Below are 15,838 nucleotides of genomic sequence, written 5' to 3'. Positions count from 1 at the left end.
GCTAAGGTATTAGCAGGCTATTGTATGTGTGAACGATGGCTAGCTCCTCGAATGATCCCAGTCCCTCCTATTGTGCATCTGTTGTAGAAAGAGGCGACGATTCTCAGAACAGATGTGCTCTACAAATGTTTTATTTCCTTTTGGATGCAGGTATGTGGTTTTATCAATGTAAAATATGTTATGTATAATAAGGAGAGAGTGTATTAATTTTTGTATTTAAAATCATTTTGATGCACTGAGAGAGAAAGAGGCGACGATTCTCAGAACAGATGTGCTCTACAAATGTTTTATTTCCTTTTGGATGCAGATGCAAGATGCAGAGAGTCAGTTCTGCTTGATTAAAACTACCTGATCTCCAAAGTCCACGTTTATGGTCTCTATCAACCACACACAACGCAGAGTTACAGCGGTGTAGTATAGCACCGGCTACATTGGTGCCTTCTAGACCCGGATTCATCGTTGATCGACGTCAGCTCAATCACCGCGGCGCTGCTGCTCTAGAGACTAAAAATATCATTGAGGTACTCTTGCCGCCTTGTGGCAGAAATCGGAACTACAGTTTTTTTTCTTTTCTTTTTTCTGACAACGATGTATTGAGAGCGCTGTTTATCGTTAACCAACATAGAAGTGTGTTCATCAACAGACATTTTAACGTAACTTTAGTGGCATGGCATCTTATAATGGTGATGAACCCAAATTCACTGCTGGGAGGGGGAGGTTTTTCTCATACTCTGATCAAACCCCGGTAAAGTGTGTAGGTGCAGGAGGTTCCCCCATGTTTTGCTCCACAAAAAAATTGGATGAAAGCCCTTCATCTAGTGTTAATCCAAATGCCCCTGTAGATGGTCTAGCTGAGCTGGTCACTCAGCTAGCCCGGGAAATAGGGAGCTCCATTAGGGAAGAACTACAGAGTGGCAGGTCCAGTACTTATGAGCCACCAGTAAGTACAGAAAAGATAAGTGATCATCATTCAGACTCAGTAGGATATGTAGATCTCAGTCAAATTAAGTTCATCATGCAATCAGACATAAAGGAACCTCCTACATATAGAGGAGATGGTACAGACAAATGCTCCATTCATGAATGGGAGGAGTTGATGAGAATATACTTGAGGAGAAAGGGTTGTCTTGTTGGGGAACAATCAGATGAGTTGATTAGTCGATTATCTGGCAAAGCAAGAGACATGGTAAAGATAAATTTACGCAATGAGACAACAGTTGATCCTACAGAGAAGCCAGAGATTGTATTTGACATTCTGAAACAGAATTTCAGTGAATTGGCCTATTCGTGCATGCCCTTGGCTGATTTTTACAATACTAAACCTGTACCCGGAGAGGCTGTTATGGAGTACTGGGTTCGATTGAACAAGGCTGTAGATGTCGCTGACGAGGGCCTTAAGAGACAAGGTAAGAAGATTGACAGCTCCAACTCTGATGTCGTTAGGATGTTTGTAACATACTGCCCTGACCCCAAACTGGCAGCAGTATTCCAATACAAGTCTGCTGAGAAATGGACTGCGAGTGAAGTACAGGAGAGAATCTATGAACATGAACGCCGCAGGAAGGCCACCATGTGTCAATCTACCGCTGTATCCTCAAAGCAAGTAACAGTACATCCCCAGATAACTCCATGTGAAGGCGGGGTCAATGCTGGTACGTGCAGTGACACTTCTCTCACATCAAGCGCCAAACAAGATGGGCAGAGTGCAAGTATCGAGAGACTCATTCACCTGCTTGAACGTACCTTAGAGAAGAGCATACCACCCGTTATGGTTTCACAGACACAGGCCAAGGCACCATCTTTCCCCACCCAGCCCTTCAGGCGTAGGGAATGCAGGGTTTGTGGCTCAACAGATCACTCCACTGTGATGCACTGTAGACATGAGAACCTGTGCCTCCTGTGCTTTTCCCCAGATCATTGGAAGTCAAATTGTCCTAAACCGGGGGAACGCTATGCCAATCCCGGTGGTGAAAGACGCCCACCACAACAGCAGAGAAACTCACCACCACAGCAGCAACCGTTAAACTGACACGCCCACAGGTGAAGGGGGGAAATGTGGGTGTTCAACTGTCTACCCCCAAGAAAGAATTTGATGATCTTGAGAAAACGTATGAGATTTTGTGCTCTGATGCGAAAGAAGGAGAGAAAATTGTTATGTTAGGTTCACAAGAAGTTGAGGCTTTTTCAGATTTGTTTTACACCTCTGTGTCTGTACATGGGAAAGTGCAGCTTAAGGGCATGCTTGACACTGGGTCTATGGCCTGTACATTAAGTGAACATGCGGAGCAGAGACTTTTGGAAGCAGGTGCCCTTCCTCAGCATTATCAGCCTCCCACAGAGTTAGTATTAGTGGGGTGTGGGGGGAAGAAGACCTCAACAAAGTGTTTCTATGATTTGGAGATGCAAATCTATGGGATTGATGTTAAAGTGCCCACTCTAGTTGTTCCTGGACAGCGTGATGATCTCATCCTGGGATCGAATGTCATTAAGCATCTATTGCATGAGATGAAAGGCACGGATGAATACTGGAAGCTCGTCAACAACATGGATGGCCAGACCCACTCACCAGAGGGTGAGCAGTTTCTGCAGATGATGACAAGTGTCACAAGATGGAAGGGACAGCAAGTCGATGGCAAGATTGGGACAGTGAAGCTCACTCAAGCTGTGACTCTTTCGCCCAAGACTGAACACTTAGTTTGGGGTAAACTTCCTAAAAATGTGGCATTGTCTCCAGGCAGCACTGTAATAGTCGAACCTACCAGGTCAAAGGTCATGCCCAGAAACATACTCGTGGGTAGAGTTATTACACCCATGTGGGGAGATGGCTGGGTGCCTTTAAAGGTAGTAAACTGTTCTGACAAACATCTCACCCTAAGACGTAACATGAAGTTGGCAGATGTGTCTACATGCTTGGCTGTTGAGGATGCAACAATATTTCAGGGCCTTCATGAGGTGAGGAAAACCCCAATGGAACAGAAGCAGGATGACAATGGCTGCCACAATCTGAAACAAAGACTGTCTGATCTAGGATTAGTAGACATTGACATTGATGGATGCCAGGTAGCTGACCAGTGGAAGGAAAAGCTTGTGAATACCATCACAAAATATGAAGACATCTTCTCAAGACATAATCTGGACTGCGGAGAAGCCAGGGGTTATGTTCACCGTATCCACCTGGTTGATGACAGACCCTTCCGGCTACCATACAGAAGAGTTCCGCCTGCTCATTACCTGAAGCTGAGGAAGGTATTGACAGATATGGAAGAAGTAGGTCTTATACGCAAGTCAGTTAGTGAGTATGCCTCCCCTTTAGTCATGGTATGGAAGAAAGACGGGAGTCTGAGGTTATGCACTGACTTCAGGTGGATGAATGCACGAACGGTGAAGGACGCTCATCCCCTTCCTCATCAAGCAGATTGCCTCGCAGCCCTTGGTGGCAGTGCATTTTTCAGCACCATGGACTTGACCTCAGGATTTTATAACATTCCAGTTCACGAAGAGGACAAGAAGTACACAGCCTTTACCACACCAATGGGACTTTATGAGTACAATCGCATGCCACAAGGTCTGTGTAACAGCCCGGCCTCTTTCATGAGAATGATGTTGAGTATATTTGGGGACCTAAACTTCTCAAATCTCCTTTGTTACTTAGATGACTTGTTGGTCTTTGCACCCACCGAGGAACAGGCTCTACAGCGACTTGAAGTTGTGTTTAGCCGTCTGAGAGCCAACAATCTCAAGCTAGCACCCAAAAAATGCCACTTTCTACGAAGAACAGTGAAATTCCTCGGACATATCATTAAAGAGGACGGTGTGTCAGTGGATCCTGAGAAGGTGGAGGCCATTGCCAAGATGAGCCAAGCTCAGCTGATGGAGGCAGATGGATGCACTCCCTCTGCTCGGAGGCTGAAATCCTTCTTGGGTATGGTATTATATTACCAGCACTTCATTCCTGACTGTTCTGCTATAGCCAGACCTTTGTTTGCACTCACTGGGGGTCAAAAGAGAAGAGGAAGAGATGGGAAGAAGGGCAACAGTGGGATTTTCCGGAAGCTGACGCTATCGGATTGGACTGAGGAGTGTGTCGTTGCATTCCAGAAGCTGAAGGATGCTCTTTTGAATTGTGTCATGCTAGCTCACCCTGATTTCGAGAGGCCGTTCATTCTCTTCACTGACGCTTCCTTGGATGGTCTTGGGGCTGTGCTTTGCCAAGTACCTGAAGGTGAAGATAAGGCAAGGCCCATAGCATTTGCGAGCAAGACACTGAGTAAGTCGCAGAGAAGGTACCCGGCACACAGACTTGAATTTCTAGCACTGAAATGGAGTGTGTGTGAGAAATTCAGTCACTGGCTTAAGGGGCACGAGTTCACTGTCTGGACAGATAGTAACCCGTTAACGTACATCATGACAAAACCCAAGCTGGACGCTTGCGAGCAAAGATGGGTTGCCAAGCTGGCACCGTACAACTTTGATTTGAAGCGTATCCCAGGCAGCAAGAACACAGTAGCAGATGCACTGAGCCGCGATCCCTTTGCAGTGACTGTCGCGCAGAGACTGATGAGGGAGTCCTACCTAGCACTTCTGTCTGAGGCTGTTGGGACACTGAATGATGATGTCCAAGATGCCTTCCGTTGGGCTTCTTATCCCCAGGAGATAACCTCTTTGACCACTGCTGAAGTGAAGGCCATATGTCAGCTCCATATTGACTGGGAATGTTCAATGGAGATGCAAGCAATCCAGCTTGGTTCCAACACCCAACGGCTGCTTTCTCCTGGTATTGACACTTTGCCTGAACTCTCGCACGAGGAACTTCGAGATTTCCAGCTGCAAGACTCTGTGACTTCCAAGGTCATCCCTTTCGTCTTCAATAAGAAACGGCCCACCAGACGAGATCGATACAGTGTTTCTTCTAAAGTGTTGTTGCTGATGAAACAGTGGGATCGCTTGATCCTAAGAGAGGGAGTTCTGTATCGTGTCATTAAGGAGAGTCACACAAACCGGAGAAGGTTCCAGTATGTCTTGCCAGAGGTGTTGAGACTCAAAGCGATGACTGGCATTCACGACCTTGCAGGACATCAAGGCCAAGCTAGAACTCTAGCTCTGGCCAGGCAGAGATTTTTCTGGCCGGCAATGGAGAGAGACATCAAGGAGTATGTGCGCTGCTGCCAGAGATGCGTTCTAGCAAAGACACCAGAGCCAGCGGCTAGAGCCCCGTTAGAGAGCATCAAAACTTGCTCTCCCATGGAGTTGGTGTGTTTGGATTTTTGGACAGCGGAAGACAGTAAGAAGAACTCAGTTGATGTTCTGGTGGTGACTGACCACTTCACTAAACTTGCCCATGCATGGCCATGCAGAAACCAGACAGCCAAGCAAGTAGCTCGTAAACTGTGGGATCATGTCTTCTGTGTCTACGGCTTTGCATCAAGGATCCATACTGATCAAGGCGCAAATTTTGAGAGTGAGCTAATAGCAGAACTGCTTAAGCTCTCCGGTGTCCAAAAGTCCAGAACCACAGCATATCACCCAATGGGGAATGGAGAAACTGAACGCTTCAACAGGACTTTAGGTAGCATGCTCAGGAGTCTGCCCTTGAAAACCAAAGAACATTGGCCTGAACAAATCCAGTCATTAACATTTGCCTACAATGCCACTGTTCACGAGACTACGGGCTATGCTCCATTCTTTCTCATGTTTGGTAGAGTCCCTCGGCTACCAGTGGATGTTATGTTCCGCAATGTTTTGGATGACTCCAGTGTTGTGGATTGCAACAAGTATGTCGAGACTCTGATCACTGGGCTGAAGGAAGCTATGAGTGTTGCCCAAAGGCACACTGACAAGCAACAGAGACGACAAGGTCGGGAGTATGACAAGCGGGTTAAAGGCATCGGTTTGTCCATGGGGGATCGTGTCCTCATCGCCAACAAGGGTGAAAGGGGCCGCCGCAAGTTGGCTGACAAGTGGAACCCCGAGATTTTCACAGTGACTTCAGTCAATCCACAAACTCACACGTACATAATCCAAGATCGTTATGGCAGAGAGAAAGTGGTTCACAGGAATCTACTGCTGCAGGTGAATTTCCTGCCATTTGAAATTGATGATTCAGTACACTTCAATGACAGTGATGCTGCAGGGCCTTCAATCAATGTAGATGCAGGAGAGGCCACCCACTCCGGCGATGGACTGGACAGGGAAGACATGGAGGACTCTGGGGAGGAAAGTGCATCCTGGCTGGCGGAGGATTCAAGCGATTACTCCGAACTCTGGACATCGGATGGAAAGTCAGACCCAGAAGAACCTTGTTTTCTTGAGGAAAATGACCGGGGAAGCACCTCTGAGATTCTGGAGCTGATTCCTTCAAACTCACCTCTGATCAATGATCTAAGGCCAGAGCCACCGTTAGTTACTATGGCCCCTAGCCCAGTGGCAGGTCGCACAAGGGCGGGGAGGGTAGTTAAACCAGTAAAGAGACTAATAGAGTCAACCCACCAGAAGGTGTAAGTTTAACATAGTACAGAGATGATTTAGTACAGGATTTTTTTTTAAGGCTAAGAATGTAGATATAGTGTAAGAGGCACTATGCATCTAGGGGCAGTTGAAGGCCTGACCAACTTTCGCTTGCCCTGAACCCTATGGGTAGCTTTGAGCTGAATTCAGAATTAAGCCTTGAGCTTGGTAGGTTATTTTGTTGTTTTACAAGGTTGGTGAAATTCAGGAGGGGTGAATGTAACAGTTGTTGAAGTACTATGTGAATTTCACCAGGTTCATATATCAATATGTTGTGTTGATTTGTTATGCATGCCTGCATCCTGGGAGAAGGGGAGTGTGTACTTACGTTTTGCCCGGCGTGCTCGTGCTCAAATCATTTTGATGCACTGAGAGAGGTAGGCACGCTTTTTCTGTCTTCAGAAAAGTTTGATTATTTTAAGTACAAAGTCATACACACAATGTTTTGTTCATGAATAATGATGTATATTTAGAGGTTACTCATAAATGGATGGTATTGTTAAGATGCACTTGTAATTGTACTTTTTAGGACGATATCAATATTCTGAATTCAACATGTGGTTAATAGCTAGCTAAGGTATTAGCAGGCTATTGTATGTGTGAACGATGGCTAGCTCCTCGAATGATCCCAGTCCCTCCTATTGTGCATCTGTTGTAGAAAGAGGCGACGATTCTCAGAACAGATGTGCTCTACAAATGTTTTATTTCCTTTTGGATGCAGGTATGTGGTTTTATCAATGTAAAATATGTTATGTATAATAAGGAGAGAGTGTATTAATTTTTGTATTTAAAATCATTTTGATGCACTGAGAGAGAAAGAGGCGACGATTCTCAGAACAGATGTGCTCTACAAATGTTTTATTTCCTTTTGGATGCAGATGCAAGATGCAGAGAGTCAGTTCTGCTTGATTAAAACTACCTGATCTCCAAAGTCCACGTTTATGGTCTCTATCAACCACACACAACGCAGAGTTACAGCGGTGTAGTATAGCACCGGCTACATGAACATAGGTCTACTCTAACCTTTCAATTATTTCTTCATCTGGTTTACTAAACAATTCCAATACGTGTTCTGTGTTTCATTCATAGTTTAAATTCTCCAAAGTGGCCTGGGCTTCTGGAGGTCAGACGTGCAGTAGTACGTGTAGAAACAGATAGGTCGCGTTTTGAAGTGTCTGTCCTATAGCAGGTCGCGTTTTGAAGTGTCTGTCCTATAGCAGGTCGCGTTTTGAAGTGTCTGTCCTATAGCAGGCCGCGTTTTGAAGTGTCTGTCCTATAGCAGGCCGCGTTTTGAAGTGTCCTATAGCAGGCCACGTTTTGAAGTGTCTGTCCAATAGCAGGCCGCGTTTTGAAGTGTCTGTCCTATAGCAGGCCACGTTTTGAAGTGTCTGTCCTATAGCAGGCCACGTTTTGAAGTGTCTGTCCTATAGCAGGCCACGTTTTGAAGTGTCTGTCCTATAGCAGGCCACGTTTTGAAGTGTCTGTCCTATAGCAGGCCACGTTTTGAAGTGTCTGTCCTATAGCAGGCCGCGTTTTGAAGTGTGTCCAATAGCAGGCCACGTTTTGAAGTGTCTGTCCAATAGCGGCCTTTTTCCAAACTGGGTCCTGGGGATCCCAAGGGTTGAACGTTTTAGTTTTTTTGCCCCCAGCGCTACACAGCTGACTTAAAATAATAAATTCATCATCAAGCTCTTATTATTTGAATCAGCTGTGGTTTGTGTGGTTCTAGGGGGGGAAAAACTAAATGTTAATCTCCTCCCCAGTCCCACTCGTGCTTAGGTGTTTCTGAGTGTACTGATATATAAAAGTAGGACACATGACATCACGGACACTTTTTTTTTTTTCTAAAACAATTTATATGCAGAGTTGTGTCTATTGTTGCCCTCTTATTGGCTGTATTATATTTCACTGTAAGGTCTACTACACCTGTTGTATTCAGCATTTCACTGTGAGGTCTACTACACCTGTTGTATTCAGCATTTCACTGTGAGGTCTACTACACCTGTTGTATTCAGCATTTCACTGTGAGGTCTACTACACCTGTTGTATTCAGCATTTCACTGTGAGGTCTACTACACCTGTTGTATTCAGCATTTCACTGTAAGGTCTACTACACCTGTTGTATTCAGCATTTCACTGTAAGGTCTACTACACCTGTTGTATTCAGCATTTCACTGTAAGGTCTACTACACCTGTTGTATTCAGCATTTCACTGTAAGGTCTACTACACCTGTTGTATTCAGCATTTCACTGTAAGGTCTACTACACCTGTTGTATTCAGCATTTCACTGTAAGGTCTACTACACCTGTTGTATTCAGCATTTCACTGAGGTCTACTACACCTGTTGAATTCAGCATTTCACTGTAAGGTCTACTACACCTGTTGTATTCAGCATTTCACTGTAAGGTCTACTACACCTGATGTATTCAGCATTTCACTGTGAGGTCTACTACACCTGTTGTATTCAGCATTTCTCTGTGAGGTCTACTACACCTGTTGTATTCAGCATTTCTCTGTGAGGTCTACTACACCTGTTGTATTCAGCATTTCACTGTGAGGTCTACTACACCTGTTGTATTCAGCATTTCACTGTAAGGTCTACTACACCTGTTGTATTCAGCATTTCACTGTGAGGTCTACTACACCTGTTGAATTCAGCATTTCACTGTGAGGTCTACTACACTATATTGTAATTATTCGCCTACCTCCTCATGCCTTTTGCAAACAATGTATATAGACTATTTTTTTCCCCCTTTTGTTTCTACTGTGTTATTGACTTGTTTATTGTTTACTCCATGTGTAACTCTGTGTTGTCTGTTCACACTGCTTTGCTTTATCTTGGCCAGGTCGCAGTTGTAAATGAGAACTTGTTCTCAACTAGCCTACCTGGTTAAATAAAGGTGAAATGAAATAAAATAAAAAACACCTGTTGTATTCAGCATTTCACTGTAAGGTCTACTACACCTGTTGTATTCAGCATTTCACTGTGAGGTCTACCTACACCTGTTGTATTCAGCATTTCACTGTGAGGTCTACTACACCTGTTGTATTCAGCATTTCACTGTAAGGTCTACTACACCTGTTGTATTCAGCATTTCACTGTAAGGTCTACCTACACCTGTTGTATTCAGCATTACACTGTAAGGTCTACCTACACCTGTTGTATTCAGCATTTCACTGTAAGGTCTACTACACCTGTTGTATTCAGCATTTCACTGTAAGGTCTACCTACACTTGTTGTATTCAGCATTTCACTGTAAGGTCTACTACACCTGTTGTATTCAGCATTCCACTGTAAGGTCTACTACACCTGTTGTATTCAGCATTTCACTGTAAGGTCTACTACACCTGTTGTATTCAGCATTACACTGTAAGATCTACTACACCTGTTGTATTCAGCATTTCACTGTAAGGTCTACTACACCTGTTGTATTCAGCATTTCACTGTAAGGTGAACTGTAACATTTGATTTAGAGGGATACAGGGTGTGTACATTATTAGGCTTTTGCGTCAGTCAGGTCAAACCTAAAAAAAAAAATACCTGGTCCAACTGAGGTCCTGTCCTTCTTACCTGGAATCTCTGTTTCTTCTCTGTCATCTCAGTCACTCTGCTGATTAAAGACTGTTCCGCTCCCTGCATCTTCTTCATCTCCTGTTTCAGGTTCCCCTGCAAGACAAAAACACAGTGCCGTCATCCTGCCGTCAATAGAAAACATGCTTTAGCTCTCTGGAACACGTATTTATACTATAACGCGTGTGATATGTTTATTCACCACTAACGATCCTTAGACAACATTAATACTACGGCTCATACAACTGGGATGTGATCAGGTATTTTTGTGGTGTGTTGGTATGGGGCGGCAGGGTAGCCTAGTGGTTAGAGCGTTGGACTAGTAACCGGAAGGTTGCAAGTTCATATCCCCGAGCTGACAAGGTACAAATCTGTCGTTCTGCCCCTGAACAGGCAGTTAACCCACTGTTCCTAGGCCGTCATTGAAAATAAGAATTTGTTCTTAACTGACTTGCCTAGTTAAATAAAGGTAAAAAAAAAAAAAAAAAAAATGTGTGTTTGGTAAACACTCCTCTGTTTCTCACCCTCAGCTCCCTCTCGGCCTCTCTGATGCTGACGCAAGCGTGGTCCCGGTGCGACCCGATCACGGTACACACGGTACAGACACACACACTACACTGACGGCAGTAGATTCGGTTCATCTCCTGGTGTTCCGGGCACCTGATGACAATGTAAGTTATACTTCAGCTTGCTGCCAGTTGTTTAATGATTTGTCATATAATAAATTAAATAAAACAATCGTCAACTTTAAATGAAATGTTGAAACACAAAGTATTTACAGGAATTCAAGACTTTACTGCAAATACCGTCCAAAGTTGTTAGGAATTTCACTTTGTGCAGCTCAGAAAAGGAAATTCAATTGAGATTCTCCCCAAATAAGAGTGAAACTTTACCTCCAGGGTGAGGTGTCCTCCACAGGGGGTACCAGGGTGTGGCTCTGGAAGACAGGGGACTCCAGGTGAGGCCGGAGGTGGTCGGAGCACATGGAGGCTCCACACACCAGGCAGGTCTTCACCGCAGGGAGAGAGCCCTGGCTGGGGCAATAGTGGCAGGGTAGAAAGGTCTCCCTAGAGGTTTGACGAGCCAGGCTGGGGGACAGGTTGGTACGTCCAGGGGACAGGTTGTTGGCAGCACGGGTAGGAGAGGTGGAGGTGCCGATTGGACCAGATCTGTTGGAGATCTCTGGAAGAGGCTCCCGCTCAGCTTCAACAGGCTTCTCCTTCGTAGGGGTGACTAAACGTAAATGGGTTGTTATGGTCGTTTCAGCAGGATTCTTGGCGGGTGTGTACGGATCTCTTGCAGGGGGTGGAGGTGGGTCCAGCTCAACGGTGGTGATTCTTCTTGGCGATGTGTTGGTCATGTGACCTGCTGCTGCTTCAGGTGATTTTCTAGGGTCATTCAGTGGTTCTCTTGTAAGAGGTTCTGTTGCAGCAGGGGGTTCGTCCAGCTCAATGGGTGGGTCTCTCCTAGGGGACCTAGACCTATCACGTGTCAGGTCCGGACCTCTGACGGCGACGGACGCAGTACTAGGCGGTTTGGTTGCTAAGGAGAATGGTGCTGCTGGCACCTCCTCCTCACTGGACAACTCGACGTCAGACGACGTGTTCTGATTGGCTGAAGAGGAGGAAGAGGAAGTGGCGGGTCTCTTACGGTCACCAGACCGTCCCCTGGAGTGGGAGGAAGAGGAGCTGCCAGTGGCTTGTCTCTTGTTGTCGTGAAGATGGCCTCCTGGGACAGGAGAACTGGCTGGTCTCTTCCCTAACAGACGCTTGGATTGAGAGATGGAGGCTCTCTTCCCAAGGGTCCAGCCCGCCAAATTTATCTCAATGACATCCTCTTCATTGGCTCTGCCTTCTATACCCAACACAACATACATAACACAAATAAATTAGTAGTGATTAGGCCTACTTAGGTTACATCAAAAGGACACAAACCTAGCTAAATCAAATTGTATTTGTCACAGCACAGAATACAACAGGTGTAGACTTTAAGCGAAATGCTTGCTTTACAAGCCCTTCCCAATGATGCAGAGTTACAAAATGATGGGAAATATCATAAATATCATATTATTTTAAGATAGAATAAGGTCGATTGATTTTAAGGCAAGTCAATGGACTTCAGTAGACTTTGACCTGTGTCGTTACTCGTGTGCGTCAGTCAATATAGCGTAATATTGTTGTTAATGTTTCTATCATAGCCAAGTCATCACCACCATATTAAAACAATGTGTTAACGATGTGTTATTGTTTTAAACTGTAGGCCTAGTACCATTACACAGGTACATCTTCCCCAGCAGTAGCCTAACTTTGGAAATGTTCGTTCCCATGACTAGTCAGCGAACCTGGGGTGTATTTATTACGTCTTGGAACGGAAACCGTTTACCGTTTATGAACCAAACAGAGCAAACGGTCCAATATTAAATTCTCGTTTTCGTTTCAAAAGGTTTTCCGTTTGAAATAAACGGTTTGTGTTGCAAAACGTTTTGTAACAGACCAAACGTTTTGCAACAGAATCGGCGTAATGAATAAACCCCTGTATCGTTGTCCCCAGCCTAATTGCGCATGGGCAGAAGTGTCTGGTGAATTCGGGAAGTTACCTGTGGCTGAGCTGGTGCGTGTATGTGCAGGCGCTTCATGTCGCCACGGACTTGCGGTAGTGTCTCTCTTGAACCCCACCGGTAATGTCTTGTACTCCTCCTTGCACTCGGGGCAGTAGTATGGACCGGTGGGCGAACCACTCCATAACTCCTGTATACAGCAGTAGCAGAAAATATGTTTGCATCTCAGCGCAGTCGGATTCCGACATATACCGTGGCACAAAGGACACACCGAGGGCTCGCAGTCCGGGGTCGGCAACGACTGACCCATTTTGCCCAGTAAAAAACTATATTTGTTACGTTTTTTTGTCAACAACACGACAGGCTCGAACTCCAGGAAACGAAACCGTAAAATTAGGAGGAGCCAAGTGTTTGAATTACGTCCCCAGTGTAGTCCTGCACACTGCGCCCCACTCTTAAAGGTACAGGAAAACTGTCTCCTCTGACCCAAATACATGTAGCTCGTTAGGTCGACAGATCAAACTACGCAGAGGTCTGCACTAGTGTCATCATTTGAAGAAAACATACACACGAGGAAAAAGCATGCGTACCTGTTGCCCTACCCGGCAGTTTCAGGATGGCTGTGATTGTAAGGTACCCAAGGGGTTAAAATCATACTGGCCTCTCACCATTTTAACGTCACATGAAATACATTTTGAATGGCTTGTAAACATAGATTGTGGAAGTTAATCTCTGAACATAGGTCTACTCTAACCTTTCAATTATTTCTTCATCTGGTTTACTAAACAATTCCAATACGTGTTCTGTGTTTCATTCATAGTTTAAATTCTCCAAAGTGGCCTGGGCTTCTGGAGGTCAGACGTGCAGTAGTACGTGTAGAAACAGATAGGTCGCGTTTTGAAGTGTCTGTCCTATAGCAGGTCGCGTTTTGAAGTGTCTGTCCTATAGCAGGTCGCGTTTTGAAGTGTCTGTCCTATAGCAGGCCGCGTTTTGAAGTGTCTGTCCTATAGCAGGCCGCGTTTTGAAGTGTCCTATAGCAGGCCACGTTTTGAAGTGTCTGTCCAATAGCAGGCCGCGTTTTGAAGTGTCTGTCCTATAGCAGGCCACGTTTTGAAGTGTCTGTCCTATAGCAGGCCACGTTTTGAAGTGTCTGTCCTATAGCAGGCCACGTTTTGAAGTGTCTGTCCTATAGCAGGCCACGTTTTGAAGTGTCTGTCCTATAGCAGGCCACGTTTTGAAGTGTCTGTCCTATAGCAGGCCACGTTTTGAAGTGTCTGTCCTATAGCAGGCCGCGTTTTGAAGTGTGTCCAATAGCAGGCCACGTTTTGAAGTGTCTGTCCAATAGCGGCCTTTTTCCAAACTGGGTCCTGGGGATCCCAAGGGTTGAACGTTTTAGTTTTTTTGCCCCCAGCGCTACACAGCTGACTTAAAATAATAAATTCATCATCAAGCTCTTATTATTTGAATCAGCTGTGGTTTGTGTGGTTCTAGGGGGGGAAAAACTAAATGTTAATCTCCTCCCCAGTCCCACTCGTGCTTAGGTGTTTCTGAGTGTACTGATATATAAAAGTAGGACACATGACATCACGGACACTTTTTTTTTTTTCTAAAACAATTTATATGCAGAGTTGTGTCTATTGTTGCCCTCTTATTGGCTGTATTATATTTCACTGTAAGGTCTACTACACCTGTTGTATTCAGCATTTCACTGTGAGGTCTACTACACCTGTTGTATTCAGCATTTCACTGTGAGGTCTACTACACCTGTTGTATTCAGCATTTCACTGTGAGGTCTACTACACCTGTTGTATTCAGCATTTCACTGTGAGGTCTACTACACCTGTTGTATTCAGCATTTCACTGTAAGGTCTACTACACCTGTTGTATTCAGCATTTCACTGTAAGGTCTACTACACCTGTTGTATTCAGCATTTCACTGTAAGGTCTACTACACCTGTTGTATTCAGCATTTCACTGTAAGGTCTACTACACCTGTTGTATTCAGCATTTCACTGTAAGGTCTACTACACCTGTTGTATTCAGCATTTCACTGTAAGGTCTACTACACCTGTTGTATTCAGCATTTCACTGAGGTCTACTACACCTGTTGAATTCAGCATTTCACTGTAAGGTCTACTACACCTGTTGTATTCAGCATTTCACTGTAAGGTCTACTACACCTGATGTATTCAGCATTTCACTGTGAGGTCTACTACACCTGTTGTATTCAGCATTTCTCTGTGAGGTCTACTACACCTGTTGTATTCAGCATTTCTCTGTGAGGTCTACTACACCTGTTGTATTCAGCATTTCACTGTGAGGTCTACTACACCTGTTGTATTCAGCATTTCACTGTAAGGTCTACTACACCTGTTGTATTCAGCATTTCACTGTGAGGTCTACTACACCTGTTGAATTCAGCATTTCACTGTGAGGTCTACTACACTATATTGTAATTATTCGCCTACCTCCTCATGCCTTTTGCAAACAATGTATATAGACTATTTTTTTCCCCCTTTTGTTTCTACTGTGTTATTGACTTGTTTATTGTTTACTCCATGTGTAACTCTGTGTTGTCTGTTCACACTGCTTTGCTTTATCTTGGCCAGGTCGCAGTTGTAAATGAGAACTTGTTCTCAACTAGCCTACCTGGTTAAATAAAGGTGAAATGAAATAAAATAAAAAACACCTGTTGTATTCAGCATTTCACTGTAAGGTCTACTACACCTGTTGTATTCAGCATTTCACTGTGAGGTCTACCTACACCTGTTGTATTCAGCATTTCACTGTGAGGTCTACTACACCTGTTGTATTCAGCATTTCACTGTAAGGTCTACTACACCTGTTGTATTCAGCATTTCACTGTAAGGTCTACCTACACCTGTTGTATTCAGCATTACACTGTAAGGTCTACCTACACCTGTTGTATTCAGCATTTCACTGTAAGGTCTACTACACCTGTTGTATTCAGCATTTCACTGTAAGGTCTACCTACACTTGTTGTATTCAGCATTTCACTGTAAGGTCTACTACACCTGTTGTATTCAGCATTCCACTGTAAGGTCTACTACACCTGTTGTATTCAGCATTTCACTGTAAGGTCTACTACACCTGTTGTATTCAGCATTACACTGTAAGATCTACTACACCTGTTGTATTCAGCATTTCACTGTAAGGTCTACTACACCTGTTGTATTCAGCATTT

General features: G+C 44.6%; 1 protein-coding gene across 1 annotated transcript; it reads right to left on the bottom strand.

Moving 5' to 3' along the window:
- Positions 1–9,258: 9,258 nt before the first annotated feature.
- Positions 9,259–13,073, bottom strand: LOC139398028 (nascent polypeptide-associated complex subunit alpha, muscle-specific form-like). The gene is made up of 4 exons (XM_071144278.1): positions 12,673–13,073; positions 10,970–11,930; positions 10,601–10,736; positions 9,259–10,172 (listed from the first exon to the last, which is right to left on the bottom strand). Exons 1-4 carry the CDS (start codon positions 12,941–12,943, stop codon positions 10,020–10,022), a joined length of 1,521 nt encoding a protein of 506 aa, XP_071000379.1. The 5' UTR covers positions 12,944–13,073; the 3' UTR covers positions 9,259–10,019.
- Positions 13,074–15,838: the final 2,765 nt, after the last annotated feature.

This window comes from Oncorhynchus clarkii, unplaced genomic scaffold (genome assembly GCF_045791955.1).
Source record: "Oncorhynchus clarkii lewisi isolate Uvic-CL-2024 unplaced genomic scaffold, UVic_Ocla_1.0 unplaced_contig_6859_pilon_pilon, whole genome shotgun sequence".
NCBI lineage: Eukaryota > Metazoa > Chordata > Actinopteri > Salmoniformes > Salmonidae > Oncorhynchus > Oncorhynchus clarkii.
Note: the sequence above shows the minus strand (reverse complement) of the source record. Positions and strands in the feature narration are given on the sequence as shown.

Bases quoted from the DNA above. Each gene is read 5' to 3' on its own strand.
- LOC139398028 (XM_071144278.1), bottom strand. From the start codon at position 12,943: ATGGGTCAGTCGTTGCCGACCCCGGACTGCGAGCCCTCGGTGTGTCCT. The intron at 11,931-12,672 runs GTAACTTCCCGA...TGTTGGGTATAG, and splicing joins ACGCACCAGCTCAGCCACAG to AAGGCAGAGCCAATGAAGAG. The intron at 10,737-10,969 runs GTAAAGTTTCAC...CATTGTCATCAG, and splicing joins GAGGACACCTCACCCTGGAG to GTGCCCGGAACACCAGGAGA.